At 43.0% G+C, this 24,377-nt stretch overlaps 1 protein-coding gene across 3 annotated transcripts in view; it reads left to right on the top strand.

Annotated features, from left to right (window-relative positions):
• LOC121577449 (semaphorin-4B-like) overlaps positions 1-24,377 on the top strand; it is a 117,501-nt gene that overhangs the window by 58,696 nt on the left and 34,428 nt on the right. For all 3 annotated transcript variants that reach the window (XM_045223465.1, XM_045223466.1, XM_045223464.1), the window contains exon 2: positions 19,397-19,813. In XM_045223465.1, the coding sequence (XP_045079400.1) occupies positions 19,693-19,813 (121 nt within the window). In that variant the 5' untranslated portion in view covers positions 19,397-19,692. The remainder of the gene's footprint in view (positions 1-19,396; positions 19,814-24,377) is intronic.

Below are 24,377 nucleotides of genomic sequence, written 5' to 3'. Positions count from 1 at the left end.
ATTGCCACGCCACTGCCACACCTCCTGCCACGCCCACCACCTAAGCCCCTTTTTGATCCATAAAAAAACCTAGTTGTGATTAAATTAACGGCTACTGACCATGGTTCAGGAATCCCTGTGGTAATTTTGCTTGAAGAATTCTACACTCCCAAAACCTGAAGTAAAAAAAATTCTCCCATCTCTGATCAGGAGTCTAATAACATTTTAATTGGGCAATTAAAGGTCTTTGAAATAGCATATGGTCATAATTACTGCTGGATGGTTTGCTCAGGAATGAATAAGCCATTAATTACACTAAGCTGGGCTTGGGGAGTGGACTTTGAAATGGGCAGAGAGACGTGGCCTTTCCAGGCCCCTCGGTCACCTCATCACACAGACTAGCTGGTTGCACAGTTCCCATTTACTACAGGAAATACAGGAACATCTCAACAGCAACGATGATGTGCTGCAGCGGAATGGGAGTTGTATCCAGAGGACAATGTGATGATATTACCCTCTCTTTTGAATTTCCTTCAAGGGAAACTTCACCGCTAGACACTATTTGGGGTGTTTTTCCAGTCTCCATACATAATTATGCACTATAGCTGTATTTTTCAATTTTTGCGCCAGTAGAATTCAACCAATTACGTAATTGGTTGATTGAGCCTGCTGTCTGATCTAAAAATGAATTGGGTCATGTTTTGTAGCAATTATTGTGGCCTTTGTGTTTTGCCAATTGTCCTTTTTCAAAAGAGCCATTGGACATCAAAGATGTTCGTATCTGCTAGGATATTGCAGAATATCTAGGTTGACTCATTTTCCCTGGCTTTGTAAAGACTACAGCCTGACGGGAGCCCTACATCCTTGTTCCCAGGCTTTTCAAAATGTGGGCGGTACTAGTTTACAGGTTCATGGAAGCTATTTTACCGTGCACTGTCAATCCGTGATTGCTAAATAATTAGCTACAACGGCTGCTGCTGATGATTCCTCTTTCCAATAATTGTTTTAAATGTTATTTTACATAGGAACATACAACCCTATTTATTTGAGCTGGAATACACTGAAAAATTATTGCGAGACCGGCAAGCAGCGGTGGCAGCCTAGACCAGCTGGACCAGGACTCAGGAGTGCAAATGACAAATGAGAAAATTGCTTTGCTGTCGGTAGCTAGCTAGCAATATAAGCTCTCTTTTTACATGAGGCAGTATTGTTCAGTATAGTACAATTTGGTAATCGATTTGGCCATAACAGGGCTTGCTAGTACCACTACAAGGCAAGCTAGCCAAGTTTATCTAGCTAGCTAGTTGTGTATTTGCTATACCTAAAATTTACTGTAGTCTAACGTTATAGCTAGCTAGCTAACTAGCCTGGCTAGCCTCAGTGCCTCTCATTAGGAGCGAAACTGGAGAAATGTTTTGATGATGATGGCAGAGAGTAAAGGAATGACTTTGGCTTTATGACTCATGTTAGTCTTGGAGTAACTATACCTGGGTGTTGTAGCTAGCTAGCTAACATGTGTCTGTGAGATGTCTCATATTCTACACCATGCTGCTACAGTAGGAATACAGACAGTACACAACGATTGCCCATGAATGTGTAATAGCATTTTTGTCTTTCTCTCACAGACAATACCGCTTGGATACAAAGAATTTGACTCTCGAGATGTGAAAGGTCCCATAACAATAATCTCCCCTTGTATCAAAGTGACTCCGAACACCTCACTCCACCACCCAAACACACCATATGCAAGTATTCCCTTTGTAGAACTGTAATATTTATTAAAAGCGTTAGTAGTATATTTTGCTTCTAATGTATCATAAATTGCCATAACTGTTCCTGCATACTGCTATGTAAACGCACCTCGGTCTTGAATACAAGCCATGTCTACTTATTTGCTATATTGACAGACTATTCTACTGTTTTATTGAAACATGTTTACTTGCCAACAAATTAAAGATTAAATGACTCTCTGCATCATTTGTTTTAGCAGTAAGACTGAAGCTAGTTTATCAAAATATATTTCATGAATATCACAATGAATTGATCCAGAAGTTGAAGTCAACACTTTATTTGTTTCTGATGCAGCTGGAATCATTTAGCCACTTGTCAGTACAGTTGTAAAAAATATTATATTAAACACCATTATATACAGACGTGGTCAAAAGTTTTGAGAATGACACAAGTATTGGTCTTCACAAAGTTTGCTGCTTCAGTGTTTTTAGATATTTTTGTCAGATGGTATACTGAAGTATAATTACAAGCATTCCATACGTGTCAAAGCCTTTTATTGACAATTACATGAAGTTTATGCAAAGAGTCAATATTTGCATTGTTGACCCTTCTTTTTCAAGACCTCTGCAATCCGCCCTGGCATGCTGTCAATTAACATCTGGGCCACATCCTGACTGATGGCAGCCCATTCTTGCATAATCAATGCTTGGAGTTTGTCAGAATTTGTGGGGTATTGTTTGTCCACCCGCCTCTTGAGGATTGACCACAAGTTCTCAAAGGGATTAAGGTCTGGGGAGTTTCCTGGCCATGGACCCAACATTTCGATGTTTTGTTCCCCGAGCCACTTAGTTATCACATTTGCCTTATGGCAAGGTGCTCCATCATGCTGGAAAAGGCATTGATAATCACCAAACTGTTCTTGGATGGTTGGGAGAAGTTGCTCTCGGAGGATGTGTTGGTACCATTCTTTATTCATGGCTGTGTTCTGAGGCAACATTGTGAGTGAGCCCACTCCCTTGGCTGAGAAGCAACCCCACCCACACATGAATGGTCTCAGGATGCTTTACTGTTGGCAAGGGATGTAGCTCAGTTGGTAGAGTATGGCTTTTGCAACGCCAGGGTTGTGGGTTCGATTCCCACGGGGGGCCAGTATGAAATAAATAAATAAATAAAAAATAATGTATGCACTCACTAACTGTAAGTCGCTCTGGATAAGAGTGTCTGCTAAATGACTAAAATATAAAAAAATGACACAGGACTGATGGTAGCGATCACCTTGCCTTCTCCGGACAAGCTTTTTTTCCGGATGCCCCAAACAATCGGAAAGAGGATTCATCAGAGAAAATGACTTTACCCCAGTCCTTAGCAGTCCAATCCCTGTAACTTTTGCAGAATATCAGTCTGTCCCTGATGTTCTTCCTGGAGAGAAGTGGCTTCCTCACTGCCCTTCTTGACACCAGGCCATCCTCCAAAAGTCTTTGCCTCACTGTGCGTGCAGATGCATTCAAACCTGCCTGCTGCCATTCCTGAGCAAGCTCTGCACAGCTGGTGCCCCGATCCCGCAGCTGTATCAACTTTAGGAGATGGTACTGGCGCTTGCTGGACTTTCTTGGGCGCCCTGAAGCCTTCTTCACAACAATTGAACTTCTCTCCTTGAAGTTCTTGATGATCCGATAAATGGTTGATTGAAGTGCAATCTTACTAGCAGCAATATCCTTGCCTGTGAAGCCCTTTTTGTGCAAAGCAATGATGACGGCACGTGTTTCCTTGCAGGTAACCATGGTTAACAGAGGAAGAACAATGATTTCAAGCACCACCCTCCTTTTAAAGCTTCCAGTCTGTTATTCTAACTCAATCAGCATGACAGAGTGATCTCCAGCCATGTCCTCATCAACACTCTCACCTGTGTTAACGAGAGAATCACTAACATGATGTCAGCTGGTCCTTTTGTGGCAGGGCTGAAATGCAGTGGAAATGTTTTTTGGGGATTAAGTCAATTTTCATGGCAAAGAGGGACTTTGCAATTGATTGCAATTCATCTGATCACTCTTCATAACATTCTGGAGTATATGCAAATTGCCTTCGTAAAAACTGAGGCAGCAGTCTGTGAAAATTAATATTTGTGTCATTCTCAAAACTTTTAACCACGACTGTACATACAGTATGTACAACAGCTAGCAATATCTATACCACAATGCAGTTGTGAGCATACTAGGCATTCTATATTATACTACAACATCAGTCTAACAAATGGATGTTGTGTTGGTTGAATGTTCAAGGCAGGTTCCATGTTCTTCAGCTGGTGAACTTCTTCTAGTGTTGGGTAATGGCAGCTGGTTTAGCAGACTTTGGCGCTGTGGTGATGTTAGCAGGGATGTTGGGTTTGGGGAGCTGTGACTCAGGCTCCTTGTAGACAACCATCTGGTCATTTCTGCACTCCACAGCCAGGTGGACAAGCCTCTCGTACACTTTCTTCACCACCCACTGCTTCGACATCTTGCAGAAGATTTGTTTGTACTGCAAGTCTCATGGAAAGACATGAAGACTGATCATGAGGATGTGTAAAACATGAAGACTGATCACAAGGATGTGTAACCATACAATAAACCATGTTCATCTGTAATCAAAAAAGGTTTGGAAAGGCAGAAACCTGTCTATATAAGGTCCCACAGTTGACAGTGCATGTCAGAGCAAAAACCAAGCCATGAGGTCGAAGCAATTGTCCGTAGAGCTCCAAGACAGGATTGTGTTGAGGCACAGATCTGGAGAAGGGCACTAAAACATTTCTTCAGCATTGAAGGACCCCAAAAAAACAGTGGTCTAAATCATTCTTAAATGGAAGAAGTTTGGAACCACCAAGACTCTTCATAGAGCTGGCCGCCCGGCCAAACAGAGCAATCGGGGAGAAGGAACTTGGTCAGGGAGGAGACCAAGAACCCAATGGTCACTCTGACAGAGCTGCAGAGTTCCTCTGTGGAGATGGGAGAACCTTCCAGAAGGACAACCATCTCTGCAGGACTCCACCAACGAGGCCTTTATGGTAGAGTGGCCAGACAGAAGCCACTCTTCAGTAAAAGGCACATGACAGCCCACTTGGAGTTTGCCAAAAGGCACGTAAAGGACTCTCAGACCATGAGAAACAAGATTCTCTCGTCTGATGAAACCAAGTTTGAACTCTTTAGCCTGAATGCCAAGCTTCACGTCTGGATGAAACCTGGCACCATCTCACAGTAAAGCACGGTGGTGGAAGCATCATGCTGTTGGGATGTTTTTCAGGGGCAGGGACTGGGAGACTAGTCAGGATCGAGGGAAAAATGAATGGTGAAAACCTGCTCCAGAGCGCTCATGACCTCAGACTGTGGCGACGGCTCACCTTCCAACAGGACAACGACCCTAAGCACACAGCCAAGACAACGCAGGAGTCTCTGAATGTCCTTGAGTGGCCCAGCCAGAGCCCGGACATGAACCCGATCGAACATCTCTGGAGAGACCTGCAAATAGCTGTGCAGCAACGCTCCACATCCAACCTGACAGAACTTGAGAGGATCAGCAGAAAAGAATGGGAGAAACTCCCCAAATACAGGTGTGCCAAGCTTGTAGCATCATACCCAAGAAGACTTGAGGCTGTAATCACTGCCAATGGTGCTTCAACAAAGTACTGTGTAAAGGGTCTGAAAACAAATGTAAATGTGAAATTTCAGTTTTTATTTTAAATACATTTGCAACATTTTCTAAAAACCTGCTTTTGCTTTGTCATTATAGGGTATTGTGTGTAGATTGATGAGGGGGAAAAAATGATGTAATACAATTTAGAGTAAGGCTGTAACTTAACAAAATGTGGAAAAAGTCAAGGGTTCTGAAAACTTTCTGAATGCACTTTAGATTTAACTGTGGGCCTATTGTTATTGATGGAGGCCGGAACATAATTATAAATCATTTGTAGACTGCAAATTGACCGCAAGAAGCCCAAACAGATATAATATTTAACTAATAATTTAAAACCTTGCATTTGTATACAATTACGTCTCACTTGGAGCTGTTTTTACAGTCCAAAAATAAACATAAAAAAAAATAAAATAATAATAATAATAATAATAATAATAATAATATTATATAAATATTCTGTACCAGTCAACAGTTTGGACACAACTACTCATTCCAGGGTTTTTCTTTATTTTTACTATTTTCTACATTACTTTAAGAAAAGTTTATTCAAGTGCAGTCGCAAAAACTATCAAGCGCTATGATGAAACTGGCTCTCATGAGGACCGCCACAGGAATGGAAGACCCAGAGTTACCTTTGCTGCAGAGGATAAGTTCATTAGAGTTACCAGCCTCAGAAATTGCAGCCCAAATAAATGCTTCATGTAGTTCAAGTCACAGACACATCTCAACATCAACTGTTCAGAGGGGACTGTGTGAATCAGGCCTTCATGGTCTAATTGCTGCAAAGAAACCACTACTAAATGACACCAATAAGAAGAAGAGACTTGCTTGGGCCAAGAAACACGAGCAATTTACATTAGACCGGTGGAAATCTTTCCTGAGGTATGATGAGTCCACATTTTTGGTTCCAAACGCCATGGCTTTGTGAGACGCAGAGTAGGTGAACGGATGATCTCTGCATGTGTGGTTCCCACCATGAAGCATGGAGGAGGAGGTGTTATGTTGTGGGGGTGATTTGTTGGTGACACTGTTGGTGATTTATTTAGCCAGCATGGCTACCACAGCATTCTGCAGCGATACACCATCCCATCTGGTTTGGGCTTAGTGGGACTATCATTTGTTTTTCAACAGGACAATGACCCAACACACCTCCAGGCTGTGTAAGGGCTATTTGACCAAGAAGGAGATTGATGGAATGTTGCATCAGATGACCTGGCCTCTACAATCACCCAACCTCAACCCAATTGAGATGGTTTGGGATGAGTTGGACTACAGAGTGAAGGAAAAGCAGCCAACAAGTGCTCAGCATATGTGGGAACTCCTTCAAGACTGTTGGAAAAGCATTCCAGGTGAAGCTGGTTGAGAGAATGCCAAGAGTGTGCAAAGCAGTCATCAAGGCAAAGGGTGGCTATTTGAAGATCCTAAAATGTATTTTGATTTGTTTAACACCTTTTTGGTTACTACATGATTCCATATGTGTTATTTCATAGTTTTGATGTCTTCACTATTATTCTACAATGTAGAAAATAGAAAAAATTAAGTTAAACCCTTGAATTTGTAGGTGTGTCCAAACTTTTCACTGGTACTATATATACAGTGCCTTGCAAAAGTATTCATCCCCCTTGTGTTATGCGTGTGATAGAAGGAGTCAGGCACAAGAGAGTATACGCATCCAAAGAGTTTATTCCGTCGATAAACAGTTGTGCAAGCATGCGACAACAAAACTCAGGCACAACAAGGTAAGGGTAGCTCAACCGAGCTACACACAGCTCACTACAAAAAATCACCCACACAGACAAGGAAGCAGAAGGAACACTTATACAATGACTAATTGGGGATAAGGACCAGGTGTGTGTGATTAATTAGACAAGACAAGTGGAGTGATGATAAATGGATCGGCAGCAGCTAGTTAGCCGGTGACGACGAACGCCGAAACCTGCCCGAACAAGGAGGGGAGGCAGCCTCCGCGGAAGTCATGACAGTATCCCCCCCCCCTTGACACACGGCTCCAGCAGCGCGCCGACCCCGGCCTCAGGGACGGCCAGGAGGACGCGAAGCAGTGCGAGCCGGATGGCGACGGTGGAAATCCCGTAACAGACCCGATCACCCGGTACAAAGACAGGGGCCTCACTGTGGTGGCGGTCAGCGTTGGCCTTCTGACGACGCACGGCGCGTTGGAGGTGAACGTGGGCAGCATCCCACGTCTCCTCCGCGCGCCTAAACCAGTCATCCACCGCAGGAGCCTCGGTCTGGCTCTGGTGCCACGGTGCCAGAACCGGTTGGTAACCTAGAATACACTGGAAAGGTGTTAGGTTTTTTATTTTATTTTTTTTATTTTATTTCACCTTTATTTAACCAGGTAAGCCAGTTGAGAACAGGTTCTCATTTACAACTGCGACCTGGCCAAGATAAAGCAAAGTAGTGCAATAAAAACAACACAGAGTTACATATGGGGTAAAGAAAAAAAACATAAAGTCAGAAAATACAACAGAAAATATATATACAGTGTGTGCAAATGTAGCAAGTTATGGAGGTAAGGCAATAAATGGGCTATAGTGCAGAATAATTACAATAGTATTAACACTGGAATGCTAGATGTGCAAGAGATTATGTGCAAATAGAGATACTGGGGTGCAAAAGAGCAAATTAAATAACAATATAGGGATGAGGTAGTTGGGTGGGCTAATTTCAGATGGGCTGTGTACAGGTGCAGTGATCGGTAAGGTGCTCTGACAACTGATGCTTAAAGTTGTTGGGGGAGATAAGAGTCTCCAGCTTCAGAGATTTTTGCAATTCGTTCCAGTCATTGGCAGCAGAGAACTGGAAGGAATGGCGGCCAAAGGAGGTGTTGGCTTTGGGAATGACCAGTGAGATATACCTGCTGGAGCGCAGACTACGGGTGGGTGCTGCTATGGTGACCAATGAGCTAAGATAGGGCGGGGATTTGCCTAGCAGTGATTTATAGATGGCCTGGAGCCAGTGGGTTTGACGACGAACATGTAGTGAGGACCAGCCAACAAGAGCGTACAGGTCACAGTGGTGGGTAGTGTATGGGGCTTTGGAGACAAAACGGATGGCACTGTGATAGACTACATCCAATTTGCTGAGTAGAGTGTTGGAGGCTATTTTGCAAATGACATCGCCGAAGTCAAGGATCGGTAGGATAGTCAGTTTTACGAGGGCATGTTTGGCAGCATGAGTGAAGGAGGCTTTGTTGCGAAATAGGAAGCCGATTCTAGATTTAACTTTGGATTGGAGATTCTTTATGTGAGTCTGGAAGTTGAGTTTACAGTCTAACCAGACACCTAGATATTTGTAGTTGTCCACATACTCTAGGTCAGACCCGTCGAGAGTGGTGATTCTAGTCGGGTGGGCGGGTGCTAGCAGCGTTCGATTGAAAAGCATGCATTTAGTTTTACTAGTGTTTAAGAGCAGTTGAAGGCTACTGAAGGATTGTTGTATGGCATTGAAGCTCGTTTGGAGGTTTGTTAACACAGTGTCCAATGAAGGGCCAGATGTATACAAAATGGTGTCGTCTGCGTAGAGGTGGATCTGAGAGTCACCAGCAGCAAGAGCGACATCATTGATATACACGGAGAAAAGTGTCGGCCCAAGAATTGAACCCTGTGGCACCCCCATAGAGACTGCCATAGGTCCAGACAACAGGCCCTCCGATTTGACACACTGAACTCTATCTGAGAAGTAGTTGGTGAACCAGGCGAGGCAGTCATTTGAGAAACCAAGGCTATTTAGTCTGCCAATAAGAATGCGGTGGTTGACAGAGTCGAAAGCCTTGGCCAGGTCGATGAAGACGGCTGCACAGTACTGTCTATTATCAATCGCGTTATAATATCGTTTAGGACCTTGAGCGTGGCTGAAGTGCACCCGTGACCAGCTCGGAAACCGGATTGCATAGCGGAGAAGGTACGGTGGTATTCGAAATGGTCGATGATCTGTTTGTTAACTTGGCTTTCGAATACTTTCGAAAGGCAGGGCAGGATGGATATAGGTCTGTAGCAGTTTGGATCTAGAGTGTCACCCCCTTTGAAGAGGGGGATGACCGCGGCAGCTTTCCAATCTCTGGGGATCTCAGACGTTATGAAAGAGAGGTTGAACAGACTAGTAATAGGGGTTGCGACAATTTCGGCGGCTAGTTTTAGGAAGAAAGGGTCCAGATTGTCTAGCCCAGGTTAGTGGAGGAGTGGCGGAGAGAGTTCTGGGCATATTCTGCCCATGGCAAGAACACCGACCACTCCCCCAGCCGGTCCTGGCAGTAGGACCGCAGGAACCTACCCACGTCCTGATTTACCCGTTCCACCTGCCCATTACTCTCGGGGTGGAACCCAGAGGTCAGGCTGACCGAGACCCCAGACGTTCCATGAACGCCTTCCAGACCTTGGACGTGAACTGGGGATTTACAACAGGAACTGTATTCCAGGATATGACTGATACAGAGTATTGGAAATGTCCCTGTTTTGGTTAAATATAAAATGTATCTCCTTTTTTGCGTCAGACCCTTCTATGATGTATTTATTCAGTGTGGGAACGATAACATAGCTCCAGCTGATCCTGCTCTGAACTTGTCATAGCTCTTAATACCCTTTTAATGTTGAGTTAATATGTCTAGATTGCCTCAAAGCTTTTCTCTGCTCTGAGTAACCACTACATCAGCTCCCTTTAAAAATGCAATGGAAACATTCATGACTCTGTAAACAATTCCAGTAAGAAACTCCATGGTGGCTCCCCAGCACACTGGCACGTCACTGTGTGATGCAGTTCTCACAAGTGCTCCGGTTTCTCCCAGTATAGGACTCTGGCAATAATTAGGAAGGCCAGTAGAGTAACTCTGACAGTGACTGGGAAAAGCTAGTTAGTTTTGTTGGTCACCTCCTCTCCCAATTAATCCACTGCAGTGACTGGATAGTCAAAACTATTACTATTACTCATCATGCAGATGATAGGCTGGTATGAATCTGAGGGAAAGCATCTTTATGCCTTTGAAAACATGAAGTCTATTAGAAAATGTAGACCTACTCACTTATCACCTCAATGATGAACCGTAGCATCATCTGCGTAGAGAGGAGAATGTTTTTGTTCCTTTGGAAATGTAAGAGTTTGAATGTTTTTTCTCTGCTGTTTTCATTTACGCAAAAAATACACATTATTTTCCCTACATTGTGTCCAAAGTGACATGCTAGAGATGTTATTCCAACCTAAATGGGAAACTAACTCTCAGCTCTTATCCACAACCTTGACATTTGCTACAGTAGCAGAAATGTTTGCTCCAACCTGATTGTATCTGAATGAAAATTGACTCAAAAGGATAAAGTAGTAGCCTACGTTGATATCAATGAAATCCATTATTCAGATGTATCATATATGTTTGCTATGGTCTGTTGTATCTTGACCATAGTAAATTGTAGGGGGGTTTATGTGAAAGAGATGATAGTGAGACAATGAGATGATTCAGTACCTTCAGATAAACCATACTAGAGAGAAATACAGAGTTGCAATCTCTATGCTGTCAGAGGCCCTCCTTCTCTTACTCCCATTGAGTTCAACTGTTGGCATGCCTCAGCAAAACCCGGCCTGATGCATGTGGGCCAGTAGTGTAGTGTAGGACACTTCCTCTGCCTGTCACACAACAGAAGGATTAATGGAGCAGCGGCTGCTCATTGGTCAGATGGGACTTGACTACAATTTGCTCCTCACAAAGAAGGCTAATGATGCTTGTGGCTGCCTCCCATGCTGATGTGGCCCTCACCATGGCCCTGTTTACGGCACGCAACACTCCACACAAAGGACCGGGAAACTTGGAAGGCGCTACCATTACAGTGTAGCCAAGCAGACCATCACAACTCTCTGACACCTCTCTCTTTGTGCTCTTTACAGTTTCATTAGTCTATGTTCTTTCATCGACCAGTTTTTAGAATTAGCATTAGATAGATAGAAATATAGCCTGGTTGGAGTTTTGAAAATGTGTACATATTTGCATTTGTGAATTTATTTTACAGTTCAGTGATTTTGTTGGGTGATAAAATAGACATCAGTTTGAAACAGGAGACGGGACACCTTCTGCTGTGTTGACGGAGTAAAGCACATATCCTGTCTGATCCAGATGCTCCTGATTAATTCATTATATAGTCAGTATGAGGAGCTCTGCGGCTCCCTGTGTGGGGATTCACAGGTGGTGGTGAGACGTTCTTAACCTGAGGGGCTTTCTGACATTGATCAATTTTGATCATTTGTTATTCAGCACCACTTGTAAGCAAAGCCTCTCGACAATTATAATAAAAACAGCAGATGGGGGGGGATGTCTATCACGTTACATTCTGTTACTATAGAGGCCTTGCCGTTTGCCACACTGTAAATTTCAGTGGTTCACATCACATTAATGCTCTTGTACAGCTGCTTTGTGGTTTTGTCCTGATGCTTTCACATGTCATATTGGCTAAGATGTGGGCATACAAGGTAGCCAGTGTCCACTCTTGGTCTTGGCAAGCACATTAAAGATTTAATAGCCTATCATTGATCCATAGAGAGTTTAGGAGTGTTGTAGCTGTGTCCAACCATGTTTAATCACAGAGGCCTCTCCTGTGGGCATTGGTCCATTCATTTTCTTCAAACCCCACCACAAATGGCTGGCAACAAGCTCTAATCACTCCAATTTCCTTTAATATGGTTTTGTAGAGGACATAATTGAAAGCAGACAGGCTTTTATGTACATTGAAAACCAAACATCTTATGATCAATTATGAAAAAACTTTTATGACTACTCCCACTGGGCACACCATGTCATTTCAATGTGGATAATTGGGTAATACTTGGTTGAGACATGGATCAATGAGATTACAACCTATATTCACCCACTCAAAAAGACAGCCAAAGTTAGTTGAATATCCAATGTGTTATCAATATGCTTTCAAACACCTAAAAGCACAACCAAATTCCAATGGAAAAACAATGTCCGATTTTTTGTTGTTTATCACTGTCTATCACTGAGCTTTCAACCATTTAAAAGCAGAAGATACCGTATATCTCCTTCAAATGTTACTATTTGGTTGCGTTGACAACCAAACACAATTCAATATCACTAAATATAATTACATTTGAAATCAACCAGCTTGAAACCCTAGGCCTATATGTATTGTTTATTTTTGTTGATTCCTGAGTTGAATTGGAACAATAGCTGTTGATGACTTTGCAAATGCTATGTAGGCCTTAATAGCATCATTGATGATATATGAGTGATAAAGTATGGTCACATATAATTTGCTCTGTTAAACCTATCTTTTGGAATGACTCTCAACAATCATTCTCAACAACAAAGCAATAGTAATGGCATCTTTTGTAGGCACTAACTCTGCCATGGTTTGTTGAACAAAGCCTATGGGAAAATGAATTGAGTTTTTGGAGGGTTTTTGGATAAACGCCGAAAATAAGGTCTGTGGTAAACACAGACTTAGAAGATCTTATACGTTTTGTTCTATATTTTATACAAGGTTTGTCTGTTGACATTTCATCCTCAAAACAATAATTTACGTTGATGACCTTTTGCAAATCCAATGTATTTTCCACTTAGATTCCACGTCACAATACATTGACAAATTACGTTGAAACAATGTTGATTCCATCAGTTTCTGCCCAGTGGTCTGCTACTGGGTGGCTTGACTCTTGAAATTTTACGTTAATTGAACAGAGGCCTATCTCCAACTAATATAACAGCATGTTTTTGTGTCTTTATATTGTTGCTTACTTCAATTATGAATTGGAAGAGCATTGGTGGTGATATGAGCTACAGCATAGTGGGGCAGTGCCTCTGACTGACCGGCACTACAATATGAGCTGATACAGTATAGGGACACACCTTTTCATTATCTTGGACTAGAAACCACAGAAACTAATGTTTCCAAGAAACACTGCTTGCATTTATTCACCACTCAGACACAACATACAGCACTAATATACACTACATGATCAAAAGGATGTGGGCACCTGCTCGTCGAACATCTCATTCCAAAATCATGGGCATTTGCTGCTATAACAGCCTCCACTCTTCTGGGAAGGCTTTCCACTAGATGTTGGAACACTGCTGCGGGGACTTGCTTCCATTCAGCTACAAGAGCATTAGTGAGGTCGGGCACTGATGTTGGGCGATTAGGCCTGGCTCGCAGTTGGCATTCCAATTCATCACAAAGGTGTTCGATGGGGTTGAGGTCAGGAATCTGTGCAGCCCAGTCAAGTTCTTCCACATCGATCTCAACAAACCATTTCCGTATGGACCTCGCTTAGTGCACAGGGGCAATGTCATGCTGAAACAGGAAAGGGCCTTCCCCAAACTGTTGCCACAAAGTTGGAAGCACAGAATCGTCTAGAATGTAATTGCATGCTGCAGCGTTAAGATTTCCCTTCAGTGGAACTAAGGGGCCTAGCCCGAACCATGAAAAATAGCCTCAGACCATTATTCCTCCTCCACCAAACTTTACAGTTGGCACTAGCATTTGGGCAGGTAGTGGTTTCCTGGCATCCGCCAAACCCAGATTAGTCTGTTGGACTGCCAGATGGTGAAGTGTGATTCATCACTCCAGAGAACGTGTTTCCACTGCTCCAGAGTTCAATGGTGGCGAGCTTTACACCCCTCCAGCCGATGCTTGGCATTGCGCATGGTGTTCTTAAGCTTGTGTGCGGCTGCTCGGCCATAGAAACCCATTTCATGAAGCTCCCGACGAACAGTTATTGTGCTGACATTGCTTCCAGAGGCAGTTTGGAACTCGGTAGTGAGTGTTGCAACCGAGGACAGACGATTTGAACGCGCTGCGTGCTTCAGCACTCGGCGGTCCCGTTCTGTGAGCTTGTGTGGCCTACCACTTCGCAGCTGAGCCGTTGTTGCTCCTAGACATGTCCATTTCACAATAACAGCACTTACAGTTGACTGGGGCAGCTCTAGCAGGGCAGGACTTTGACAAACTGACTTGTTGGAAAGGTTGCATCCTATGATGGTACAGTTGAAGTCGGAAGTTTACATACACTAAGGTTGGAGTCATTAAAACTATAGTTTTGGCAAGTCGGTTAGGACATCTACTTTGTGCATGACACAAGTAATTTTTCCAACAATTGTTTACAGACAGAATATTTCACTTATAATTCACTGTATCACAATTCCAGTGGGTCAGAAGTTTACATACACTAAGTTGACGGTGCCTTTAAACAGCTTGGAAAATTACAGAAAATGATGTCATGGCTTTAGAAACTTCTGATAGGCTAATTGACATAATTTGAGTCAATTGGAGGTGTACCTGTGGATGTATTTCAAGGCCTATCTTCAAACTCAGTGCCTCTTTGATTGACATCATGGGAAAATCAAAAGAAATCAGCCAAGACCTCAGAATAAAAACTGTAGACCTCCACAAGTCTGATTCATCCTTGGGAGCAATTTCCAAACGCCTGAAGGTACCACGTTCATCTGTACAAACAATAGTACGCAAGTATAAACACCATGGGACCACGCAGCCGCCATACCGCTCAGGAAGGAGACGCGTTCTGTCTCCTAGAGATGAACGTACTTTGGTGTGAAAAGTGCAAATCAATCCCAGAACAACAGCAAAGGACCTTGTGAAGATGCTGGAGGAAACAGGTACAAAAGTTTCTATATCCACAGTAAAACGAGTCCTATATCGACATAACCTGAAAGGCCGCTCAGCAAGGAAGAAGCCACTGCTCCAAAACCGCCATAAAAAAGCCAGACAATGGTTTGCAACTGCACATGGGGACAAAGATCGTACTTTTTGGAGAAATGTCCTCTGGTCTGATGAAACAAAAATAGAACTGTTTGGCCATAATGACCATCGTTATGTTTGGAGGAAAAAGGGGGCTGCTTGCAAGCCAAAGAACACCATCCCAACCATGAAGCACGGCTGTGGCAGCATCATGCTGTGGGGGTGCTTTGCTGCAGGAGGGACTGGTGCACTTCACAAAATAGATGGCATCATGAGGAAGGAAAAGTATGTGGATATATTGAATCAACATCTCAAGACATCAGTCAGGAAGTTAAAGCTTGGTCGCAAATGGGTCTTCCAAATGGACAATGACCCCAAGCATACTTCCAAAGTTGTGGAAAAATGGCTTAAGGACAACAAAGTCAAGGTATTGGAGTGGCCATCACAAAGCCCTGACCTCAATCCTATAAAACATTTGTGGGCAGAACTGAAAAAGCGTGTGTGAGCAAGGAGGCCTACAAACCTGACTCAGTTACACCAGCTCTGTCAGGAGGAATGGGCCAAAATTCACCCAACTTATTGTGGGAAGCTTGTGGAAGTCTACCCGAAACGTTTGACCCAATTTAAACAATTTAAAGGCACTGCTACCAAATACTAATTGAGTGTATGTAAACTTCTGACCCACTGGGAATGTGATGAAAGTAATAAAAGCTGAAATAAATCATTCTCTCTACTATTATTCAGAAATGTTACATTCTTAAAATAAAGTGGTGATCCTAACTGACCTTAAGACAGGAAATATTTACTACGATTAAATGTCAGGAATTGTGAAAAACAGAGTTTAAATGTATTTGGCTAAGGTGTATGTAAACTTTCGACTTCAACTGTACGTTGAAAGTCTGTGAACTCTTCAGCACAGGCCATTCTTTTGCTAATGTTTGTCTATGGAGATTGCATGGCGGTGTGCTTGATTTTATACACCTGTCAGCATCAGGTGTGGCTGAATGAGCCGAATCCACTAATTTGAAGGGGTGTACACATACTTTTGGCCATGTAGTGTATGTGTGGAGATACCAGTTCTCAGGGCTTGAGGGTGTTTCGTCATGCGATGATGCCTTCAAATTAACCTAACCTCATGCAGTACCTCATGCACACAGAGAAATGCATGCCTTAGGGAGGAGCTAATTTATGGCTTAGTATTTTGTGAATCATTACCAAACCATCTCTTTGTGTATTCTATTTGTTTACCCGTAGAAACAGAAACTTTAATAATGTTGACATACTGTTTTACCCACTTCATATGTACAGTGCATTTGGAAAGTATTCAGACCCCTTGACTTTTTCCACATTTTGTTACGTTACAGCCTTATTCTAAAATGGATTAAATTGATTGGACATGATTTGGAAAGGCACACACCTGTCTATATAAGGTCCCACAGATGACAATGCATGTCAGAGCAAAAACCAAGACATGAGGTAGAAGGAATTGTCCGTAGAGCTCCGAGACATGACTGTGTCGAGGGACAGATCTGAGGAAGGGTACCAAAACATTTCTGCAGCATTGGTCCCCAAGAACAGTGGCATCCATCATTATTAAAAGGAAGAAGATTGGAACCGCCTGGACAACTGAGCAATCGGGGGAGAAGGGCCTAGGTCAGGGAGGTGACCAAGAACCCGATGGTCACTATGCCAGAGCTCTAGAGTTCCTCTACGGAGATGGGTGAACCTTCCAGAAGGACAACCATCTCTGCAGCACTCCACCAATCAGGCCTTTATGGTAGAGTGGCCAGACGGAAGCCACTCCTTAGTAAAAGGCACATGACATCCCGCTTGCGACTCTCTGAGTGTGCCAAGAGTGTGCAAAGCTGTCATCAAGGCAAAGGGTGGCTACTTTGAAGAATCTCAAATATAAAATATATTTTGATTTGTTTAACACTTTTTTGGTTACTACATGATTCCATATGTGCTATTTCATAGTTTTGATGTCTTCACTAGTATTCTACAATGTAGAAAATTGAAAAAAATAAAGAGAAACCCTTGAATGAGTAGGTGTGTATAAACTTTTGACTGGTACTGTGTATGTGTATTGTTTTGTATTAATAGGTATTACTGCACCGTTGGAGCTAGAAACACAAGCATTTCACTGCACCTGCGATAAGATCTGCAAATATGTGTACGCAACCAATCAAATTTGATTTGGTTTTGATTCGATTTGAACTCTAAGTAGACCCATACTAGCCGGGTGATACTATGATACAGTATTATGATATTAACTGTAGTGAAAACGTCAGTCTGACTCCCATAGAGAGGGGAGTCTTTGTCTCAGCTCTGTTTGTCTCAGTCTGTCAGATATGATCATATTTGCCTGTTAAGAGGACAGATGATGTGTTTGTTTTGGTCCAGGTAAAGAGTGCACTCTGCCCATCTGAAAACAGACAGACATGGCCACAGGCTATGAAATTAATATATTTCCAGCGAGTTACAGTGGGGAAAAAAAGTATTTAGCCAGCCACCAATTGTGCAAGTTCTCCCACTTAAAAAAGATGAGAGAGGCCTGTAATTTTCATCATAGGTACACGTCAACTATGACAGACAAATTGAGGAAAAAAATCCAGAAAATCACATTGTAGGATTTTTAATGAATTTATTTGCAAATTATGGTGGAAAATAAGTATTTGGTCACCTACAAACAAGCAAGATTTCTGGCTCTCACAGACTTGTAACTTCTTCTTTAAGAGGCTCCTCTGACCTCCACTCGTTACCTGTATTAATGACACCTGTTTGAACTTGTTATCAGTATAAAAGACACCTGTCCACAACCTCAAACGGTCACACTCCAAACTCCACTATGGCCAAGACCAAAGAGCTGTCAAAAGACACCAGAAACAAAATTGTAGACCTGCACCAGGCTGGGAAGACTGAATCTGCAATAGGTAAGCAGCTTGGTTTGAAGAAATCAACTGTGGGAGCAATTATTAGGAAATGGAAGACATACAAGACCACTGATAATCTCCCTCGATCTGGGGCTCCACGCAAGATCTCACCCTGTGGGGTCAAAATGATCACAAGAACGGTGAGCAAAAAATCCCAGAACCACACGGGGGGGACCTAGTGAATGACCTGCAGAGAGCTGGGACCAAAGTAACAAAGCCTACCATCAGTAACACACTACGCCGCCAGGGACTCAAATCCTGCAGTGCCAGATGTGTCCCCCTGCTTAAGCCAGTATATCTCCAGGCCCGTCTGAAGTTTGCTAGAGTGCATTTGGATGATCCAGAAGAGGATTGGGAGAATGTCATATGGTCAGATGAAACCAAAATATAACTTTTTGGTAAAAACTCAACTCGTCGTGTTTGGAGGACAAAGAATGCTGAGTTGCATCCAAAGAACACCATACCTACTGTGAAGCATGGGGGTGGAAACATCATGCTTTGGGGCTGTTTTTCTGCAAAGGGACCAGGACGACTGATCCGTGTAAAGGAAAGAATGAATGGGGCCATGTATCGTGAGATTTTGAGTGAAAACCTCCTTCCATCAGCAAGGGCATTGAAGATGAAACGTGGCTGGGTCTTTCAGCATGACAATGATCCCAAACACACCGCCCGGGCAACGAAGGAGTGGCTTCGTAAGAAGCATTTCAAGGTCCTGGAGTGGCCTAGCCAGTCTCCAGATCTCAACCCAATAGAAAATCTTTGGAGGGAGTTGAAAGTATGTGTTGCCCAGCGACAGCCCCAAAACATCACTGCTCTAGAGGAGATCTGCATGGAGGAATGGGCCAAAATATCAGCAACAGTATGTGAAAACCTTGTGAAGACTTACAGAAAACGTTTGACCTGTGTCATTGCCAACAAAGGGTATATAACAAAGTATTGAGAAACTTTTGTTATTGACCAAATACTTATTTTCCACCATAATTTGCAAATAAATTCATAAAAAATCCTACAATGTGATTTTCTGGATTTTTTTTTCTCATTTTGTCTGTCATAGTTGACGTGTAACTATGATGAAAATTACAGACCTCTCTCATCTTTTTAAGTGGGAGAACTTGCACAATTGGTGGCTGACTAAATACTTTTTTTCCCCACTGTATGTCCAACAAACACAAACACAGGGAAGTGCACTCAGCCTAAAGTAGCCCCTATGTAGCCAGTAGCCTTATGGCTGAAGCCTTGTTAGTACTGAGACGTGTGCGAATGGAGTGTTTTTTCAAACCAATGTTCCATGATAAGGAGAGGAACCCTGTGAACTGTGTTGCACTGTCTGTACACCAATGTGAATGAATGTTCTTTTGTCCATGTGTGCAGATCTCAGCTGAGCCCCTGGGGTGGTTTGACTGTATGGAGGCTGATTGGAGGAGGCTGTCCATCCTGGGAGGCTTGTTGTGAGGTGAAAGGTCATCATTCCGAGGCCAGAGTCTTCTGCAGCCCCGGAGGAGCTTCACTTTCACAACAGAGCACAGGTCTCCCATTTAGGGAGCCCAGACCCACAGGAAGAGAGGGAGATAAAATAAACACAGGAGAAAAGGGCGCTGTTCATGAATTCCCCCAAATCCTGAAAGACAAACAGTGTGAGTTGGCTGGCAGTCGTGAGGAGAGGAGCCATGTGGACAATAAGCATAGCCCAGCTCTGTTTCCCGGCCTTCACTCTCCTACTGGCCTACGCCTTCGTCCAAGCAGCTGCCACTGAGGACGATGTCACTCCACGGCTCAGCTTCACTTACAGTAAGTGTCATCCATCGCCTTCCTTCCTGACTGTTAGAATAGCTGTGGTTCTTTATGGGAACATACAGTGCATTCGGAAAGATTCAGAACCCTTGACTTTTTCCACATTTTGTTACATTACAGGCTTATTCTAAAATTGATTAAATAAATAAAAATACTCATCAATCTACAAACAATACCTCCATAATGACAAAGCAATAACAGGTTTTTAGAAATGTTTGCAAATGTATTAAATATACCTTATTTACATAAGTATTCAGACCCTTCGCTATGAGACTTGAAATTGAGCTCAGGTGCATCCTGTTTCCATTGATCATCCTTGTGATGTTTCTAAAACTTGATTGGAGTCCACCTGTGGTAAATTCAATTGATTGGACATGATTTGAAAAGGCACACACCTGTCTATATAAGGTCCCAGAGTTGACAGTGCATGTCAGAGCAAAAACCAAGCCATGAGGTCGAAGGAATTGTCCGTAGAGCTCCAAGACAGGATTGTATTGAGGTACCACCAAGACTCTTCCTAGAGCTGGCCGCCCGGCCAAACTGAGCAATCGGGGGAGAATGGCCTTGGTCAGGGAGGTGACCAAGAACCCGATGGTCACTCTGAGAGAGCTCCAGAGTTCCTCTGTGGAGATGGGAGAATCTTCCAGAAGGGCAACCTTCTCTGCAGCACTCCAACAATCAGGCCTTTATGGTAGAGTGGCCAGACGGAAGCTACTCCTCAGTAAAAGACACATGACAGCCCACTTGGAATTTGCCAAAAGGGACCTAAAGGACTCAGACCATGAGAAACAAGATTCTCTGGTCTGATGAAAACAAGATTGAACTCTTTGGCCTGAATCCCAAGCGTCACGTCTGGAGGAAACCTAGCACCATCCCTACGGTGAAGCATGGTGGTGGAAGCATCATGCTGTGGGGATGTTTTTCAGTGGCAGGGACTGGGATATTAGTCAGGATTGAGGGAAAGATGAACGGAGCCTGCTCCAGAGCGCTCAGGACCTCAGACTGGTGCAAAGGTTCACCTTCCAACAGGACAACGACCCTAAGCACACAGCCAAGACAACGCAGGAGTGGCTTGGGACAAGTCTCTGAATGTCCTTGAGTGGCCCAGCCAGAGTCCGGACCTGAACCCGATCGAACATCTCTGGAGAGACCTGAAAATAGCTGTGCAGTGACAGTGCTAGGCTCCCTGTCCCCTTCCAACCTGACAAAGCTTGAGAGGATCTGCAGAGAAGAATGGGAGAAACCCTCCAAATACAGGTGTGCCAAGCTTGTAGCATCATAAGCAAGAAGACTCAAGGCAATATTTACCTGGAGCTAACCTTGCAGATAGCATTTCTGGGTGATCTGAAAAGTCAATCAATCAATAATATAATAATACTTTTAGCAAAAAAATGTATTTTCAATTTACAATCTGTAGAAACAATGAGAATAGAAAGGTTCAGAACTTTTGTAAAACATCACAGTACAGTTGAAAAATATATGGCAAATAGAAATCCTATATGGATGGTGTTAAGATATAGATGGGTGGTTTTGAATGGAGTTGAAGGATGGGACTAATAACAACTAACAACAACTAATAACAAGATAACTAATAATGTAAGCATACTGTGTCCATAATAAGTATATAGGTTGTAGGTTGGGAGCTTTTGTGAAAGAGCACAGTTAGAAAGATATGGCATATAGAAGCAAACCAGATGGACATCATGAAAATGATCGGAGTGGTTGAGAGTAGAAGAAGTTCAGGAGAAAAAACAAACAAAATATAATTATTGTAAAATTGACTGTGTCCATAAAATGTATATAGTAAGTATAAGCTGGGAGTAGAGGCCTAAGCATTGTTGTTCACTAGTTTACTCCAATTATGGAAAGGGTGGTGGGGTTGGAAAGTAATAAAGGGGAAAATATATATTTTTAATGGATATGTATGTGTATGTATCTATGTACAGTGGGGGAAAAAAGTATTTAGTCAGCCACCAATTGTGCAAGTTCTCCCACTTAAAAAGATGAGAGAGGCCTGTAATTTTCAACATAGGTACACGTCAACTATGACAGACAAAATGAGAAAAGAAATTCCAGACAATCACATTGTAGGATTTTTAATGAATTTATTTGCAAATTATGGTGGAAAATAAGTATTTGGTCAATAACAAAAGTTTCTCAATACTTTGTTACAGTGTATACCCTTTGTTGGCAATGACACAGGTCAAACGTTTTCTGTAAGTCTTCACAAGGTTTTCACACACTGTTGCTGGTATTTTGGCCCATTCCTCCATGCTGATATTCTCTAGAGCAGTGATGTTTTGGGGCTGTCGCTGGGCAACACGGACTTTCAACTCCCTCCAAAGATTTTCTATGGGGTTGAGATCTGGAGACTGGCTAGGCCACTCCAGAACCTTGAAATGCTTCTTACGAAGCCACGCCTTCGTTGCCCGGGCGGTGTGTTTGGGATCATTGTCATGCTGAAAGACCCAGCCACGTTTCATCTTCAATGCCCTTGCTGATGGAAGGAGGTTTTCACTCAAAAATCTCACGATACATGGCCCCATTCATTCTTTCCTTTACACGGATCAGTCGTCCTGGTCCCTTTGCAGAAAAACAGCCCCAAAGCATGATCTTTCCACCCCCATGCTTCACAGTAGGTATGGTGTTCTTTGGATGCAACTCAGCATTCTTTTGTCCTCCAAACACGACAAGTTGAGTTTTTACCAAAAAGTTCTATTTTGGTTTCATCTGACCGTATGACATTCTCCCAATCCTCTTCTGGATCATCCAAATGCACTCTAGCAAACTTCAGACGGGCCTGGACATGTACTGGCTTAAGCAGGGGGACACGTCTGGCACTGCAGGATTTGAGTCCCTGGCGGCGTAGTGTGTTACTGATGGTAGGCTTTGTTACTTTGGTCCCAGCTCTCTGCAGGTCATTCACTATGTCCCCCCATGTGGTTCTGGGATTTTTGCTCACCGTTCTTGTGATCATTTTGACCCCACGGGGTGAGATCTTGCGTGGAGCCCCAGATCGAGGGAGATTATCAGTGGTCTTCTATGTCTTCCATTTCCTAATAATTGCTCCCACAGTTGATTTCTTCAAACCAAGCTGCTTACCTATTGCAGATTCTGTCTTCCCAGCCTGGTGCAGGTCTACAATTTTGTTTCTGGTGTCCTTTGACAGCTTTTTGGTCTTGGCCATAGTGGAGTTTGGAGTGTGACTGTTTGAGGTTGTGGACAGGTGTCTTTTATACTGATAACAAGTTCAAACAGGTGCCATTAATACAGGTAACGAGTGGAGGACAGAGGAGCCTCTTAAAGAAGAAGTTACAGGTCTGTGAGAGCCAGAAATCTTGCTTGTTTGTAGGTGACCAAATACTTATTTTCCACCATAATTTGCAAATAAATTCATTAAAAATCCTACAATGTGATTATCTGGATTTTTTTTCTCAATTTGTCTGTCATAGTTGACGTGTACCTATGATGAAAATTACAGGCCTCTCTCGTCTTTTTTAAGTGGGAGAACTTGCACAATTGGTGGCTGACTAAATACTTCTTTCCCCCACTGTATGTATGTATGTATGTATGTATGTATGTATGTATGTATGTATGTATGTATGTATGTATGTATGTATGTATGTATGTATGTATGTATGTATGTATGTATGTATGTAAGTGTACAGTCGTGGTCAAAAGTTTTGAGAATGACACGAGTATTGGTCTTCACAAAGTTCGCTGCTTCAGTGTTATGATATATTTTTGTCAGATGTTACTATGTTATACTGAAGTATAATTACAAGCATTCCATAAGTGTCAAAGGCTTTTATTGACAATTACATTAAGTTTATGCAAAGAGTCAATATTTGCAGTGTTGACCCTTCTTTTTCAAGACCTCTGCAATCCGCCCTGGCATGCTGTCAATTAACTTCTGGGCCACATCCTGACTGATGGCAGCCCATTCTTGCATAATCAATGCTTGGAGTTTGTCAGAATTTGTGGGGTTTTGTTTGTCCACCCGCCTCTTGAGGATCAACCACAAGTTCTCAATTGGATTAAGGTCTGGGGAGTTTCCTGGCCATGGACCCAAAATGTCGATGTTTTGTTCCCCGAGCCACTTAGTTATCACTTTTGCCTTATGGCAAGGTGCTCCCATCATGCTGGAAAAGGCATTGGTCGTCACCAAACTGTTCTTGGATGGTTGGGAGAAGTTGCTCTCGGAGGATGTGTTGCTACCATTCTTTATTCATGGCTGTGTTCTTAGGCAAAATTGTGAGTGAGCCCACTCCCTTGGCTGAGAAGCAACCCCACACATGAATGGTCTCAGGATGCTTTCCTGTTGGCATGACACAGGACTGATGGTAGCGCTCACCTTGTCTTCTCCGGACAAGGTGTTTTCCGGATGCCCCAAACAATCGGAAAGGGGATTCATCAGAGAAAATGACTTTACCCCAGTCCTCAGCAGTCCAATCCTTGTATCTTTTGCAGAATATCAGTCTGTCCCTGATGTTTTTACCTGGAGAGAAGTGGCTTCTTTGCTGCCCTTCTTGACACCAGGCCATCCTCCAAACGACTTCGC

The sequence above is a fragment of the Coregonus clupeaformis genome, chromosome 11 (genome assembly GCF_020615455.1).
Source record: "Coregonus clupeaformis isolate EN_2021a chromosome 11, ASM2061545v1, whole genome shotgun sequence".
Taxonomy (NCBI): Eukaryota; Metazoa; Chordata; class Actinopteri; order Salmoniformes; family Salmonidae; genus Coregonus; species Coregonus clupeaformis.
This window is presented reverse-complemented; position numbering and strand designations above follow the sequence as displayed.